The 17,901-nt window shown below is 46.5% G+C and overlaps 1 protein-coding gene and 1 long non-coding RNA gene across 14 annotated transcripts in view; one reads left to right on the plus strand and one right to left on the minus strand.

Annotated features, from left to right (window-relative positions):
• Nucleotides 1–2,057, minus strand: LOC131920758 (uncharacterized). Its single transcript, XR_009381760.1, has 3 exons — nucleotides 1,951–2,057; nucleotides 439–539; nucleotides 1–117 (listed from the first exon to the last, which is right to left on the minus strand). It is a non-coding gene; the product is annotated as an uncharacterized LOC131920758 (long non-coding RNA).
• A 312-nt stretch (nucleotides 2,058–2,369) lies between these two features.
• The window catches only part of Rufy3 (RUN and FYVE domain containing 3), a 74,326-nt gene continuing 58,794 nt past the window's right edge, over nucleotides 2,370–17,901 (plus strand). For 5 of the 13 annotated variants that reach the window (XR_009381608.1, XR_009381609.1, XM_059274630.1 and 2 more), the window contains exon 1: nucleotides 2,370–2,718. Coding sequence is in view for 3 of the 13 variants with exons in the window: in XM_059274630.1 (XP_059130613.1) it covers nucleotides 2,385–2,718 (334 nt within the window). In the remaining 10 variants the exon portion in view is untranslated. Of the gene's footprint in view, nucleotides 2,719–16,147; nucleotides 16,262–17,633; nucleotides 17,775–17,901 lie in introns of those variants that run through there. The other 8 variants (XM_059274631.1, XM_059274640.1, XM_059274641.1 and 5 more) reach the window with 5 other exon arrangements.

The following is a 17,901-nucleotide window of genomic DNA, read 5'->3' on the forward strand; positions in this document are numbered from 1 at the left end:
TGCTGCTCTTGCCTAGGAGCGGAGTTCCCAGTGCTTATGATGGGAAGCTCACAACCGCCTGTGACTCCAGCTCCAGGGAATCTGACACTGTCTTCTGGCCTCCTGGGCACACTGAATCTACATAAACACAGACACAGGTATGAACATAAATTAAGTAAATAAATAATACACCTAAAAAAAAAAAAAAAAAAACCTCCCAGGATGGTCAAAGATGTGATGGAAACTCTCCTCCCAACTCAACTCGCTTTTGCTTGTTTTTAATTACACGTTGTTGCCTGCAGTGGCACAGGCCTTTAATCCCAGCACTCCCGCAGGCAGGTATCTCCGAGTTCCAGGCCAGCCTGGTCTAGGAAGTAAGTTCCAGGACAGTCAAGGCTACCCAGAGAAACTGTCTCGAAAAACCAAAACATTACACGTTGTTAGCGAGGCTAGACTCACATCTGTAAACTGAGCACTCTGGAGGTAAGCAGATCGCTGTGAGTTCAAGGTCAGCCTGATCCTCCTAGTGAATGCCAGGTCAGCAGCCAAGGCTGCATCATCTCAAAACAAACAGAAAGGAAATTAAAAGTAACACGCTGTTTTGTTTTGTCAAAATGATGACACATAGCTAGTAATTATTCCATTTTGTGTTAGACCATGTTATAAGGTTTTGTTTATACTACTCACTTAACCTTTAAAACATCTCTATGAATAATTTTACAGGACAAATAACTTGGGCAGAAAGACTAAGATCAACTAGTCAAGTAAACACCAGAAACTTAAAGCTACTAGTTAATTTTCCAAGGGTGTTTAGAGTTAGCTTCTTGTGAACACTTCCTTTTTATAATGTTTCTTTAAAAAAAAAAAAACTTTAAGTCTGGCATTAGACATCCCATGATAATTTCTAGTGATAACTCAAGAGAGATTTACAGAGAATAACAAAAAGATTTTCTTTCTGAAAGTTTAAGTTCCGCTGCGGGGCGGGCCGGGGGAGTAGGCAGACCTCACTTAAAGTGAACAAAACGTCAAGACAGTGATTTCTAATTGAGCCTACACAAATTCTATGCCTGCATTTTGCGACTCAAAGCTAATTAGCAAGCAGCCACCGATAAATAAGAGTGATAGTGCGTCCTGCCTGTAAATCCCACCCTTTGGAAGTTGAGGCAGGCACTTCAAAGCGAACCTAGCCTGCGCTTCAAATGAGCCTCAATTCAAACAAACAAACAAACAAACAAACAAACAAAAAAACTAGGAATTTTCTTTTTGGGGGAAAAATTTACTTTGGGCACTTACCGATTCAAATATTTGAAATAAAGTAACAGCAGCCAGTTGACTAACAAAACTCAAACACTACGAAAGGGAAAACTACCACCCTGTAATAGAGTGTCCTGTCAACTTTGAATTAGCTGGTTTAACCCACCCATGCGCCCCTGGAGTTCTGGAAAACCGGGAAACAATGTAAAAGCAAACACGGCCGGGCGGTGGTGGCGCACGCCTTTAATCCCAGCACTCGGGAGGCAGAGCCAGGCGGATCTCTGTGAGTTCGAGGCCAGCCTGGGCTACCAAGTGAGCTCCAGGAAAGGCGCAAAGCTACACAGAGAAACCCTGTCTCAAAAAACCAAAAAAAAAAAAAAAAAAAAGTCGGAAAAAAAAAAAAAGCAAACACACGGCCTCTAAATCGCCCTCGTGAAATGCAAAGCCGGTGGGAAGAACATCGTCTCCTAGTTTATCATATACCAAGTTCCTGAATCAAAACCATAAATCAACGGTTGAGAGTTCCAGTGTGTGAACGAACAGCAAACTATAGTTGAGTACCCCTGGCGGTGGGGGTGCAGGGAGGGGGGTTGTCATTAAAAAAACAAAAACGAGCGTTGGCCTTTTCAGCTCAGATCTTGGTGCCTGCCACTACCCATGAAGTTGTGGGGGGGTCACACATAGAAAACGCCGCGGGCTTCCAGCGCCGCACCTGACCTGCAGGGTCGAGCCGGGCGGCGGAGGAGCAGGCCCTGCACACCCTCGGGCCCCCGGGGTCCGGGGTCCGGGGTGAGGGATCGGTGCGCGCGAGCGGAGCCCAAGGTGCGGTGCGGAGCGGCGGCGGCGGCGGAGGAGGACGCTGCCCCCTAGGGGCGCCGAGCCGCGGCGGGGGGCGGCGAGAGGGGCGGAGGCCGGAGGCGGTGCTGGGCAGGCCGCGCCGTCGGGCGGGGCGGTCCTCAGCGGGCCGGGCCCCGGCGGGGCGGGCAGAACCCGGAGCCCAAGCGGCGGCGAACGGCGAACGGCGAACGGCAGCAGCGGCGGCGGCAGCGGCGGCGGCGCGGGCACGACGGGGGGCTCGGGAGCCTCGGCGGGAGCGTCGGGCTCGGGCCTGGCGAGGCGGCGACCCCGCGCGCTCCGAGCCACCAGCGACCATGGCCGAGTCCCCGCCAGCGGGCGCGGCGGCCGAAAGTTGCGGCCAGGACCCGGAGAGGGGCGGGGAGCGGCGGGCGGAGGAGCCCGAGGAGGAGCCGCGCGGGGCTGCCGCCCGCAGCACGGAGCGGGAGGACGAGGCGGGGCCCTCGGAGCCGGACTCGCCGGTGGCCGCCCCCTTCTTCCTGCTCTACCCGGGCGATGGAGGCGCGGGCTTCGCGGCGCGCCCGCCGCCGCAGCGCGCCTGGAGGACCCCGCCGTCGCCCGGCTCCCCGCTGCCCTTCCTGCTGCTGAGCTACCCGAGCGGCGGCAGCGGCGGCGGCGGCGGCAAGCACCGTGAGTGTTGGGGACGGGGACGGGGACGGGGACGCGGCTCAGCAGAGCCCCGCCTCTCGCCGGGCTTAGCAGCCAGCGCGGGCCGGGGAGGTGGGGGGTTGGGGGGTGGATCCGCGCGCGCGGGGGTGCGGGGGCGGCCGTGCACCCCTCGGTGGTCGCCAACCTCTCGGCTCGCCCAGGCCGCGGCCGTCCCCCCGCGCCCCCCGCCAGCTCGCTCCCCCTTCCTCGGCCTCCACGTGCTGGGGACCGAGGCGTCCCCTGGCGCCGGCCCGCCGGCTGGCGGCGCCGCCGCGCACTTGGGCGCCCTTCCCGGAGGAACCGCGGAGCTGGCGTCCGGGACCGGCTGACGCGCCCCCACCGGTTCCCAGCTGCGGTGGCCAAGTAGGTGTGGCTGCCGCGCCGCCGCCCTGCGGCCTCAGCCCGGCGGCGGGCCAGGGCAATGTCTAGGAGCGGTCCCCAAACCCATAAGTGAGAGTCGTGACCCCCCTCCCCTCCTCCTCCCCTATCCACCCCGCAAGTGAGAAAAGAAATGGTCTCGGGGTGCGCGCGAGAGGAAGGGGAGGGAAAGTGTGGCTTGGGAAGAAGGGCACCTCCCAGTGTTGTGTCTTTTGTCAGGAAGATGCTTCCACGCCTTAAAGCCATGGCCACACTCTAGCCCCCTAAATGCGGCGAACCCCCATCGATGGCTGTTTCAGGCCAACCAATGTTTTTGTTGCTTCTGGCCTTTGAGCCGGGCTCTGTAAGGATAGGTCATGTGAGGACTGGAGTGTCTTGTCGGGAGGGTTTAAAAAGACAAGACCTTTCGATAAGAAAATGTCGCGGACAACTCGGAGGATGCTGTGATTGCCAAATACCTTCTCTAGGTAGGAGTTCTGAAAAAGGAGGGAAAGTTGCCTGGGGTAAGCGAGGCTCCCCTCCCTCCGTATTTTTAAAGCTCTCCAGGGCAGATCTTGGTTTGACGGCTCTCGGCAGCCAAGAAACTGACTTGGCTTTTTCTGCCTCCCCATTCAGCCATGTGGAAAAGATAAACATTTGTTGAATGTCTCCTATGTACATGGACTGTGATTATCATGGCTTTCAAGTCCCAGTGAGTGTAGAGTGCCCCTTTTCATAAGAGGAATCTGAAGATCAGACTAAATTGCATTATTTGTCCCCAGTAAAACTACGAGAAGCGAACATGACCTAGATTCCTTGTCTTCCATGACGGTGCTCTTTAATCAAACATCACAAGTCCAAAACGGAGATGGTGTATGTCAGGAAGTTAGCAGGAAGGAGCTACTGGATCCAGCTAGTGCGAGTCCAGTGTTACCTCCCTGCTTACCTAGAAAGTGGTTCTAGATTGACCTGGCTTACAAACACAGCATTTTGTTTGAGTTGTGTGCTCTGATCTTCAGATGGGAGAGTTCAGATAGGAGTTGAGTCCTTTTGTGTGGCAGAAGAGGTAAAGATAATATTCTCCGTGCTGAATACTTTTCGTTTTCAAAGGAATAGGCTTGCTGTGTACAGTGTTTTTTGTTCTTTTCTGTGTATTCTGCTTGTTAAAATCACATTACTGTAGAATGAAGGAGGTTCTCTCAACAGTCCTCTGTGCAGCAACTGTACATGATTTGACGTAGATTTTTTTTCACCTGTTGGCTGGTACCAAGTGTGGGGATAATTTGAATTGCACTTGATGTGTTCGACTCTTTCTGCTTAGTAAAGATTGACTTTATTCTTAAGTATTATTGGAAATTCGGAGCTAAGTATGATCACGATAGGAATTTAACTTCCTGGGTTTGAGTCTTGCACATGCCAGACTGGCACTGTGCCACCAAAGTCGTACGTGTGATGTTACACTGTGACCATACAGCACTAGCAAGTATACGGAGTGACTTGTTAGCACATAAACAGCTTAAAATTAACTTTTTTTTCTGAAATAGTTCAAGGTATAAAAGCTCAGAAGAGTACTGAGAAAACATGACTCCCTCCTCCTCCGGTTTTAAAAGACTAATTATTGACAATGCATTCTAGCAACAGTATCCGGGACAGTGTCTCACTGTGTAGCTCTGGCTATCCTGGAACTCTTTATGTGGACCAGGCTGGCCTCAGGTTCACAGAGATCCACCTGCTTCTGCCTCCCAAGTGCTAGCATTAAAAGTGTGCAGCACTATGCCCTGCTACGTACTCTTGGAAAGATTTATTTTTCAATTACCTGTATGTGTGTGTGTAGGTGGATGCCAGTGCCCACAGGCATTGGATCCCACTGGAGTTACAGTCAGCCGTGAGCTGACTGATGTGGGTGCTGGGATCCAAACCCGGGTCCTCTGGAACTTCAGTACACTCTTAACCACTCAGCTGTCTCTCTGGGCTGTTGTTGAATACTTTATCCAAATTTCAAATTAAAGTACTTCTTTTGAGTTTTGTGTTTACATGATTTTATTGGTACTTTAGACCCCATACAGATGTCAGGAGGATAAAAGGCCTCTCATTCTTACTACCAGGACAGCAGATGAACTGAGAATCAACCCCAAGTGTCTGACTATATGGTAGCTGCGCTCTGCTTAGAACCCTTCCTCCCCTCCCCCAACACCCTTTTTTTTTTTTGAAAGATATTCTTTTTTTGATAGACAGTCCAGATTAGCCTTGAACTTGAGGTTGTCTTCTAGCCTTACCCACTAAGATGCTGGGATTTACAAGTATGTGCCACCACACCCTCAGAACTCTACTTTAGCTTCCTGATCCGTGTACCAAACATTTGTAAAATGTACTAGCCTTAACACTGGTGTTAAGATACTATCGTTCTACTTTAGAAATTGTGGCTGTTCTTACATGCCTGTTTTCTTGAGGCAGACACTCATTTAGCTAGGGGTGACCAAGGACGTGGTTGACCTCCTGATCCACTTACCTCTAGCTCCTCAGTGGGATTACAGGCATGTCCCACTACCGTTTTCTTGTGCTGATTTTTTTACAATAACCTGAATTCAGAAGTGGTAATCTAGCCTAAAGTTTTTAGCGTTTATACATATGGCATAAAATTGTATATGCTATAATCATAAAATCAACGTGCAAGAGATGAAAAGAAGGCTTCTGATAGGTTATGATGGATTCTTGTTCCTTTCTGAATATTTCTTGCTAATTTGTTTGGTTGTTTTTATACTCAACCCCCCCCCCCCACTCCCCGAAGATCTCACTGTGTAGCACTGGCTAGCCTGGAACTCACTCTGTAGCCCAGGCTGGCCATGAACTCACAGAGATCTACCTGCCTCTGCCTCCTGAGTGCTGGGATTCAAGGCATGTTCCTCCATGACTGGTTATGCTCTCATTCTTTTTTTTTTTTTTTTTTTTTTTCCTTTTTCGAGACAGGGTTTCTCTGTGTAGCTTTGCGCCTTTTCCTGGAACTCACTTGGTAGCCCAGGCTGGCCTCGAACTCACAGAGATCCGCCTGGCTCTGCCTCCCGAGTGCTGGGATTAAAGGCGTGCGCCACCACCGCCCGACATCTCATTCTTAAATTTTATATTCTCTACATACTTTTGAAAATTAGCCGTATAATAATTACAAATAGCACATAGATCTGCTGACATTGATTAGATGTTTTATGGTACAAGTGTTCATTCAACATGCAAAGTACCTTTCTGTTTTGTGGGCCCCAGTACCACCACCCCATCATGTTCAATGTCAGATGATACCACACTTTTTTTTTTTTTTTTTTTTTTTTTTTTTTTGGATTTTTTCGAGACAGGGTTTCTCTGTGTAGCTTTGCGCCTTTCCTGGAACTCGCTTTGGAGACCAGGCTGGCCTCGAACTCACAGAGATCCGCCTGGCTCTGCCTCCCGAGTGCTGGGATTAAAGGCGTGCGCCACCACCGCCCGACATCTCATTCTTAAATTTTATATTCTCTACATACTTTTGAAAATTAGCCGTATAATAATTACAAATAGCACATAGATCTGCTGACATTGATTAGATGTTTTATGGTACAAGTGTTCATTCAACATGCAAAGTACCTTTCTGTTTTGTGGGCCCCAGTACCACCACCCCATCATGTTCAATGTCAGATGATACCACACTTTTGAACTGGATGAACTTCCAGGACTTTTCATAATTCATGTGCATCTCTGTTCATGTTTTATGTTATCTTTTCATTCTTAGTATATAGGACCTGTGGTTTCTGATCAGCTGTTCTGCAATTGACTTTTAATGTCTTCCTTTTTCTGTTAAAACATTCCAAGCCTTCTTGTGAGTAGATAGCACTAAGTTGCAGACTTACTTAAAACATGAGATGGAGGGGGCACGATGAGTTTTAATTATTAGCTTTACACAATTTAGACTCACTTGGGAAAAGTGTCTCAGGGAAGGATTACGTAGATGAGGTTGGCATGTAGGCATGGATGTGAGGTATTATCTTTATTATATTATAGAAGCAAAAAAGACCTTCTCATTGTGGGGAACCCCATTCCCTGGGCAGGGGATCTTGGACTGTGTAAGCATGGAGAGGGTGCTGAACACAAGTAGCTCTTGGCTGTGAATGTGACTAATTGCTTCAAATTCCTTCTTTGACTTTCCCACAATGATAGAATATCATCACCTAGAATTATAAGCCAAACAAACTCTTTCTTCCTAGAAGTTGCTTTTGTCATGGTATTTTACCGTAGTAACAGGAAAACAGAGGTAGTACAGTGTGTGTAGTTTTGTGTGAGTGAGCATACATGTAAAGCTCAGAGGACAACCTTGGGGTATTGATTCTTTCCTTCCATTGCAGGTTGCAAGGATTGAACTCAGATCTTCAGGCTTGCGCAGCAAGTGTTTACCAGCCGGGCCATCTTGCTGGCCTAGTTGTTGTTGTTGCTTTAAACTTGGTTACTTAGTTCTTCGGCAAGAACTTTGCAGATGGCTGGGTTGTGTATCAGTGTCAGAAGGCTGACTCTCCTCCAGTGGGCGCGCGCGCACGCACACACACACACACACACACACACACACACACACACACACACGGCCTCTATCTGTAGTAATTCTCTTCTTTTCTGTAGACCAAGATAGCCTCAAAGATTTGCCACCTCTACCTCCCGAGTTCTGGGATTAAAGGCAAGCACCACCACTACCCCACCAGTAATTCTCTTTGTCCAACTCTCAGAGCTACAGCAAGTATTTATGTTTAAGATTATGGCAGAAAAAGAGCCCATATCTCTTGTCATTTTTCTTCCCATTACAGCGGCATACAAAATATGTCTCATTCACAAAGAAGCCACTTTCATGCTGTGTTTGTGTATGCCTGCTTTAAGATTGAGAAAGAGCTAGAGGAGGGATAAAAAGGGAGGGAGGAAGACTCCCAAAAAAGTGTCACTATGACTACCCATTTCAAAGAACATCCAACAGTGAGGACCATGGTAGACATCTGATAGTTCTGATGATGAGACATGGAGATGAACTTGATTCTCTTGCAAATCCATAATGTGTGCAAGAAACTTCTAGATTTACAAATATGTTAATGTGTATAGGTGTTCTGCCTGTACATATGTCTGTTCCGTGTGCACCTGTGGTGTCTGAAGAGTCCAGAAAAGGACATCGGATCCTCTGGTGCTGGAGCTACAGAGGTTGTGACAGGCCATGTGGGTGCTGAGAATCTTCTGCAAGAGCAGCCAGTGCTCTGAACTGATGAGTCGTCTCTTCAGCCCCATTTCTTGTTTTTTAATTAATTGCTCATAGTCATTTAAAAGATATACCTAATTAGGAGTTGAGTATGTATTAATTAGTTGTAATTCCAATCTGCTGTATACTTTTATACATTTTGAAATGATACTTTTTTTTGCCAGGAGGTGGTGGCACACGCCTTTAATCCCAGCATTCAGGAGGCAGAGGCAGGCGAATCTGTGAGTTCAAGGCCAGCCTGGTCTACAGAGAAACCCTGTCTCCAAAAACAACAACAAAAAAAGGAATTTGTTTTGTAAATACAGAATCATTTGCCTAAACTAGGGGTTTTAGAGGAACAGTCAATCAAATCGTGAGCACGTGCTCCTTAGTGCCCATTTTCTTTTGAAACAGATTGTGACTCGTTTTGTTTGTTGAATTTTTTTAGACAGGGTCTCCTGTAGCCCAGCTGGCTTGAACTTGACCTATTGCTGCCTGCACCTCTTGAGTGCTGAGGTTGGCTACAGGCGTGTGCTACCGTGCCTGGCCGAGAGTTTTTAAAGAATGGCCTCTTCAGGGTTCATCACAGATTAATGTCTTGGTTGCAGTACTGTAATTCATTATTCCATTCATTTTCAACTGTGTTAGCAAAGCAAAAACATTTTTCTGGTCCGTGAAATGCCCTTTGGTCACATGGCAGATAAATGCACCCATCCTGAAGAGGGAATGGAGTCCACCAGAGAACTAGAGTTTAGCCCTTAGGAGAGTCAGAGTGCGGGCGGCCCCTTTCCGTACAGGACTGAAGTGTCTTGGGATGTCCTGAACTTCTGAGGTGCAGGAGCTAAATCAAGCCCATTTCCCTCCTTCCCACTGGACTGCTGCTTGCCCTCCGGGTGCTGCACCTGTGTCCACAGTTGGACACAGCTGTAGCGGTCAGTCTTCCCGGACAGTCCCTCCCTCTCCTCTGCAGCCCTCCTCTTCCTTCCCCTACGCTCTTATTGCCTGTCAGTGTGGAGCAGTCACATGAGACTTGTGATTGACAGCCACGGTTTCAGAGTATTTTATTTTGTCCTTAGTCTTGGCTTTTCTTTTGCTGTTTCTCTGTGGGTAACCACAGGTTTGGTTTGGGGTGGGTTTTCGCTTTTCTATGTTTTTTAAAGCGTATATATTTTTATTTTGTGTGTATGACGTTTTTGTTGTTGTTTGTTTTGTATTTGGAAGACGGGGTTTCTTGGCTGTCCTGGAACTCACACTATAGACCAGGCTGGTCTCAAACTCAGAGACCCACCTGCCTCTGCTGGGATTAAAGGCATGAGCCACCACAACCAGCCATAAATATCATTTTAATGAGTTTTACAGTATATTATAGCTAGTATACTCCTACTCAAATGTTACTAATATTGAAACTTCTCCCAGTAATGCTAAATAGTTCATAGAGAGTCTTTAAAATTTGTTTTGGAGCCTGGTGGTGGTGGCGGCGGCGGCGGCGGCGCACGCCTTTAATCCCAGCACTTGGGAGGCAGAGCCAGGCGGATCTCTGTGAGTTCGAGGCCAGACTGGTCTACAGAGTGAGATCCAGGACAGGCACCAAAACTACACAGAGAAATCCTGTCTCGAAAAAACAACAACAAAAAAAACTTGTTTGGGGAAGTTAGTATACCATAAGCATTCAAGAGTTGGTTTGAATTGTAACGGGCCTGGGGTAGAGCTTGTGCTGAGAATGCCCCGGGCCCCGGGTTTAAGCAACAGCACAGAAAGAAACAAAAGAAATTGTGTGAAAGGAAGCATTTTCAGAACTAGAAAGCAGTGGTGCTTAGAGGGCATTAATATGTACAGTTGTGACCTGTACGTATCCTTTTCTGTGTTTGTGAGACGGGAGCTTGCAGTGTGCCAGAGCTGGCCTCGAACCCACAGTCCTCTGACCTCATCCTTCTCTCTGCTGGGGTTACAGGTGTGTACCACTCTACCATTTACCACTGAGTAAACGTCCATAGTCCTTCTAAAACTTCCCAGGGCTCCCGGCCAGGAGGGCAGTCCTCTTGGTAAATCCTGGCTCTAATCTTGTTGGGTACCAAGTGGAATGGACACTGAGCTTATGTTGGAAGGATTGGGGATGGGGCAGGGCTGGGTTAGTTTGGAAGAATAGTGTGAGATCCTTTCAAGTGCACAAGAGGAGATTGGCGGGACAAGAGGCATGCATGGGAAAGCAGAACTCGTCTCGAATGGGATTCTTCTAGCTTCAGAATCTGTTTAGGGACTCTCCACCGATGTTCCTCTACTTCTGCTGTCTCTTTTACTTGGCAGGACTCTGACCCATCTTTCTTCCTTCCTCACAACTTGAAAATTGTCACAGTACACCCTTTCCTCACCTCTCCTTTTAGCTTTCTTCTGAGTCACTCTCATACACATCTGTCCTTACAAATTTATCATGAAGAGAATCGTGTTTTGTGTCTGGAGCATTCTCAGAAGCAGAAGCACTTACTGTAATGACAGTAGCTGACATCACTTATTGTTTGCTGGGTGCCAAGTGTTGTCCTAGCACTTTATTTAATTCTGAAGTAGCTAACATTGTTTCCTGTTTGTTAGTGAAGAAATGGACAAAGGCAGAGGCAGGTGGGTCTCTGACTTCAAGGCCAACCTGGTCTTTATAAGAAGTTCCAGGCCAGCCAGGGCTGCATAGTGAGACCCTTGTCCTCAAGACAGAGAGGGAAGGGAGAGGGATGAGCAACAGATGAGTTAGTTGGGCACAGTTGTACAGTTTCTTTGTGGTAGACGTAGGACTCCCTGAGGACATTCTGCTTCCAGAGGAGCCGTGCTCCACCAAGAACCCCTCCTTCATCTGGAATCACAGACTGGACCTGTCTTTTCAGGCCACAGCCTCTTGAGTTTGTTCTTTACTCACTAAAACCATACCTGCTATGAATGAATGAAAGAATGAATGAATGAATGAATGACCAAAATCCATAAGTCATAAATTGGATAGAATAGTGTATATACATACTGACTAGTCCACGTGTGACAGGGACTTCAGAACTTCTTGGACACCCGTGGTTGTTGCTTGTGTAGTCCATCATTATTTCTTCAGGATTTCCAGTAGTTAACACTGTGCCTCCCCTGGCCGTGGTAAGTGCCTGACTCTTGTTTACACTGGAAAGGTTACTTTGGGAAGCTGTGGTGGGAGGATCGTAAGAGGAGGCCAGCCTGGGCTACATAGCAAGATCCCGTCAAAAAAGAGGGAAAACCCTCTTAGAGTCTTATTTCGTAAGACGTACATTTAGTTTGATTTTGTAGAACGTAAACAATTTCAAGATTGAAGTTTATATTTTTTAAGTGGGAAAATACCATTTTATGTATAGAGAGTGCTTTAGCATTACATTTCTATACCAGTAAGCATCTACTGAGACTGGTATTTGGTAGGTACTATTTTGAGTAATATCTATAAATAATATGCAAAACAGGTGAATTTCTTCCCATGGGGCTGTGCTCTCTGCAAAGCTGGTATATTGGTTTATTTTACAGCTGAGCACATTGAGGTGAGGGAGGCTAAACTTCCCAGAGAAGTTTAGTAGTGAGCTGTTGGTAGCTCTGCGTGTGCAAGCCCTTACTTACTGCCACTGAGCCGTGTGTGAAGTCAGTTCTGCATCCCAAGGTGGAAGTTATTTCTGGTCGTATGCTGGCTAATTTTATTAAGTAAAGATGAGACGTTGCAGTCCTCTGCTGGCATTTGCTTCTGACAAAATAATAACTGAGCTTCCTGGGCATAATCATTTTATAATTGCTTCCTGTCATCTTTGGTTAATATCTACAAACTGATAATGAGCCTGCCAAGTATATAAACCTCAGATTGACGAAATCTGACACCACCAGGTAAACATGGTAGATGTGGGTCATGGGAAAAAGATATTGAGAAGAAGGAGTGGACAGTGTGAAGTAACCGTGATCCTGACCCTTCTACCAATGTTAACGTGACGATAACTAGTTAAAGTGTTCCTGGTTCTGGATGTGGTCTACTTCTTGTAATAACCACATCATGCCAACAGTCAGTAGAGAAATAGGAGAATATCCTTCTTGAGTTTTGAAACCATAAACCCAGAAAGAAGCGTTAGGAAACAGGTTTGTTTTTTTTTTCAGAGCTGAGGACTGAACCCAGGGCTTGCTAGGCAAGCGCTCTACCACTGAGCTAAATCCCCAACCCTGTGGAAACAGAATTTTATGAGCATCTGCAAATTGACTTTGTTGCACAAACTGACAATTTTTAAGAAGCCATTATGTGCAGATTAGGAACTAAAGAAAAACAGGAGGCAGCTGACTTAAAGAGTGAGAAATAGAGCTCAGTTGGGAGAGTGCACGACTCTGTGTTCAGTCCCTGGCAGCTCGTAAACCAGCTATGGTGGTGTTTACCTGGAATCTCAGAACCGGCAGGTGGCGGCCAGAGGATAAGAAGTTCAGGATCATTCTCAGCTACATATCGAGTTCAAGGCCGCCTTGAAATACTTGAGACCGTGTCTCTAAAACATGGAAAGAGGGGAAACCTGGGGATATAGTTCAAGTGGTGAAGTGTTTGCCACTCAAACATGAGGACCCAATTTTGATCCTGTGTCAAAAGGCTGGGTGTGGTCACACATGCTGTAAGCACCTCAGAGAGGCAGGTGGATCCCTAGGGCTTCTGTCTAGCCAGCCTAGCCTGTTGGGTGAGCTCTGGGACAAATGAGAGACCCTGTTTCAAACAAGGTGAATGGCACCTTTGGAATAACACCTGAGGTTGACCTTGGGCCTCCGTACACGCATTCATGTTGTTGGCCTGTGGAGATGAATTAGTAATAGACTTACAAGTACAAAGACCTAAGTTCAATCCTCAGGGCCTGTGTAAAACAGCTGGGCCTGACAGGGAAACTGAGACAGGTGGATCGTGGGACTTGCTGACCACCTGGCCTAGCTTAACTGTTAAGCTCCAGGCCAATGAGAGACCCCGTCCGAATGAGTGTGCATAACATACACACGTACACATACACACACACACACACACACACACACACACACACACACACACACACACCCCGAGAACATGTACACACGTACACACAGTAAAAATACAATATTGGGTGAAAGGCTTAGAAGCTATATTATCATGAAACTGTATTAGAACCAAACTAAATATATTGTTTAGTCATTCATATATTTGTGATCCTATTTTTAGAGTAAAGTAGTAACTTATTTCTTTAAAAATAAAAAAGGTCTCATGTAGCTCAGACTGACCTCAAATTCACTATGTAAATTTTGGTCTTCCTGCTTGGACTGTATGTATGTGCCACCACCCCTGGCTCTGAGATAACATTACACAAAATTCCGAGTAGAGTGTCTTAAATGGAAGGAAACGGGCTGGAGAGAGAGCTCAGCTGACCAGAGCACTGCTGCTCTTGCACAGGACCTGGGTTTGGTTCCCAGCACCTACATGACAGCTCACAACCATCTGTAACTCCAGTTCCTGGCATCCGATGTTCCTTTCTGGCCTCCTCAAAAACCAGAAACGAATGTGGTGCACATAACATGGATGCGTGCAAGCAAAACACATAAAACAGAAACAAACACTTGAAAAGCAAAGGTTGAGAACTGCCACTGTTGCAGTTCTTTTTGAAAAGCAAAGGCAGTTCAGGAGAGAAAGAGCATAGATCCTTGGAAATTGTTGGTCCATTTCTCCAATTGATACTGGTTAATTCTTTGCAGAATTAAAATTGTACAGTGAAGTCATTCTTTAAAAGTCTGCAGTGGATCATTGTAGATGATTCTCCCTTCATTTACCCTTTTCCTAGATCTGGATGTATCATATGTTCTTTCTTTTTTTTTTTTTTTCCTTTTTTCTTTTTTTGGGGGTGGATTTTTCAAGACAGGGTTTCTATATAGCTCTGGCTGTCCTAGATCTCACTCTGTAGACCAGGCTGGCCTTGAACTCACAGAGATCTACTTGCCTCTGCCTCCTGAGTGCTGGGATCAAAGGCATGTGCCACCAGTCTGGTAGCATCACCTGTTCTTAACCTAGAGGTCTACCTGAGTAAAGAGTACACAGTGAGGCGGTTTCCAGCTCTCTGCCCAGGGTTATAGCAGAGGGAACCAAGTGATGTATCCATCGTGGTGCCTGGGGGAATTTGGATTAGCTCTTACCACCACATAACAGGAAAAATGTGCCCAGGGTTCTTTCTTTCTCAGAAACATTCCATACGAAGTGTTTCTGAGCTAAATGTGTAAGTCTAGGGGAGGGAGTGGCCAGGCAGAAGTAATGGTTTGTGAGACTTTCGGGTATAAAATGAAAAGGCTGATTTTTTAAAAGTCCTCTTCGGATCAGGAACTGGAAACTCATGTTCAGGATCTCTGAAGGGCCCTGCCTGAGTACTGAAGTTGCAGAGTGTTAAAGAAAACAAGGTTGGGGGCGGGGGTCACTTAGACAGCAGCGTGGAGTAGCAGATTGGCCACCTGGCCTTTGTGTGATCCTGGGCCAGTTTCTTGTGTGTATGAGGAGATACCAGTGTCTGCTTCGCAGTGTGCTCAGGACGGCTCCATGTGGCGTTTGGTAAGTACCTAGCAGAAAACAGAATTCCAATGAATGAAGTCATTACATTGAGTAATTTTTCCACCCTGCACACTGGGGGCCTGGGACCTACCAAGTCAGCCTTTGTGTTGTAGGAGCCGCATCTGAGTGTGAGCCACGGTCTACGAGAAACGTGACTTCCAACTCAGATGTGCGTCTTGTTTGCTTTGAGTCAGTCGTAGAAAGTCCGAGCTGTATAAGCAGGTAGAACACAGTTGGTAGTGTTTCGGGATCCACCCTTCACCCTTCTCACACCCACCTTACAAATACGCAGTTACTGACAAATGGGTTCAAGTGAGAAAAGCAGTTCAGTGTAACTTTAATTAGTGTGTACATGAGGAAAGGGTAATTGTTATTTTTGTGATGCTGTGCCCTGAACTTAGTACCTTGTGCATTCCAGGGCAGTCACTCTGCCGCTGCTAACCATTCAGAAGTCAAGATTGTGTGTCTTCCCGATGGCTTAATGTTTTCTTTTTATGTGAAGCTAATGTATTTCTGTATCAGTGAAGACCATATATAAAATAGCACTTTGAAATATTTAGAAGTGTTTTTGTTCACTTCTGTGAGCTGTGCTATTTTATAATAATTTCATTGCTCCTGAACAATGAGCAGTTGTGACGATGACTCAGTGGCATTTATCTGATGGGCAGGTGAAAGTCAGGCTGAAGTGAAGGTGCTCTTACCCACTACAGTTCGTGTTTCCTTCAGTCACCCCAGTCCTGCCACAGACTGACAGACAAGGCAGACTAACAGGTCCGGGGCTATTCCCCTAGCCAAAGCTGTAGTTGGATTGGGCTCCCTCTCTGTGTCCTCTGGGGAGGAGAATGGACTTAGGAGGGGTAAGAGGGATCGTAGCTGAGCTTCGTGCTCACTAGACTAAACGTTCCTGCTCTGCAGGTACGTTGTCTTGGGTCCGGATCCCTTCGGTGGTTAGTAAAGGCTGTCTGGTTGGTGAAAAGATAGCATGTCATAGTGTGTGACCAGTCTGAACTGGTTCAGTATTTGTCCCTTAGCCAGGATTTCTCTTTTGGGGTTCACTTAGTGGAGGTCAACCACAGTCTGAAAACACTAAGGTGAAAATTCCAGAAATAAACAATTCATTACTTTTAAATTGCACACCATTCTAACTAGTGTTATGAGATCGTCCGTCTTTCTGCCTCTGAGCTCAACACCTGGATTTCTTTGTCTAGGGTGTCCACACTGCTACCCTCCCGTTACCAGGTCATCCGCCCTGTGATAAGTTCTCATTATGCTGTCATCTAATACTATGTCATAATGCCTCCATAATCCACCTCAGCGGGCACTCTTACCATCTCCTCTCACTGCAAGAAGGGATTTGAGTTCAGGGAAATAAGGTGTGTATGTGTGTACGCACACACACTCAAGCATGTGGAGGCCACAGGAAGATGTTGTTCCACAGGAGCGCTCCACCTTGGTTTTTGAGGCAGTCTCTCATTGGCCTGGAGCTCACCAATTAGGCGAGGCTGACTGCCCAGCAAGTCCCAGGAGCACACCTGCCTGTCTCCCCAGAGCTCTGCCACCGGCCCAGCTGCTTGACTTGGCCCCTGGGGACTGAGTTCAGGTCCTTGTCCTTGAAAGATACACACTTTCCTGACTGACTCATCTCCACAGCTCAGCAAGATGTTTGGAGGGGCTGGGAATGTAGTTGGTAGAATGCTTTCCCAGCACTGCACAAAGTTCTGGACTTGATCTCCAGAACAATATAAACCAGGTGTAGTGGCGAAACCCATAATTTTAGCTCTTTGGGAGATGTGGGCAAGAGAATCAGCTAAGGGCATCCTCAGCTATATAGGGAGTTCAAGGCCAGCCTGTGCTACACAAGTCCCTGTCTCAAAGACAAAGGGGGGAACAAAGACACAGTTATTCTTCAACAGGCCACATTCATTTAACTTTTATTGTGATATATTAATGATTCTACTTTATAATTAGTTACTGATCTGTTTGTTTTTCAAGACTGGGTTTCTTTGTATAAACCTGGCTGTTCTGGAATTTGCTCTGTAGATGAGGCTGGCCTTGAACTCGGGAATCCACCTGTCTGCCTCCTGAGTGCTAGGATTAAAAGCAGGTGTGCCCAGTGGTTTTGATCTCTTACTTTACCTAATTTATAAATTATCATATGTATGTACAATATAAGAAAACAACTGTCACTGGTTTCAGTTCTACTGGAAACATGGAATGTGCTCCCTGCAGATACAGGGAGAATCTGTATTGGACCCTAGACAAACACAGAGTACCTAAATGTATTTATATACTTGTTGTTCTACGTTTTCAACTATATCATTGACCTGGAGCCTTTTCTCTAGGTAGTTACTTCCTGGCTTTGCGTGTTTAGGCCATGAATATTAACACAAATTGGATTTCACATATGTGCCCACATATTGGCTGATTTAAGAGTTTAATAATGTGTCCAGTACATTCCAGGATAGGAAGATTTTTAAAAATATGACATGGTTCTAATATCTCTTTAGAAATGCACTTCATGTTTATAGCAGAAACTTGGTTAATATAGCAATATCAAAAGGAAAAGGAGTTGCCATTGATCAGGAAGTATTTTACTTTTTTAGCTTTAAGATTTTTGTTTATTTTTTCCTGCCCTGTCTTAAAAAGTTAGTCTTTTGTATTTTAGAAAACCAAATTATAAATGCCTGAGAATAAGATACTTAAAAAGCCTGCTTTGGCTTTTCTTAAAATGTCATCTTCTGCCAGGCAGTGGTGGCGCACGCCTTTAACCCCAGTGCACGGGAGGCAAAGGCAGGCCGAGCTCTCGGAGTTCGAGGCCATTCTGGTCTACACAGCAAGTTTCAGGACAGCCAGGGCTACACCGAGAAACCCTGTCTTGAGCACCTTGTATGTAGCAAAGAGTTCCAATAACTGAACGTACAGGGGTAGAAGTGAATTGTGTGCTTAGTAAATTATTCTAATTGCTTTTTATCACAGAGCATTATCTAGTATTGCCCTGTTTTTCTGCCCTGCT

The sequence above is a fragment of the Peromyscus eremicus genome, chromosome 10 (assembly GCF_949786415.1).
Source record: "Peromyscus eremicus chromosome 10, PerEre_H2_v1, whole genome shotgun sequence".
In the NCBI taxonomy this organism is placed as follows: domain Eukaryota; kingdom Metazoa; phylum Chordata; class Mammalia; order Rodentia; family Cricetidae; genus Peromyscus; species Peromyscus eremicus.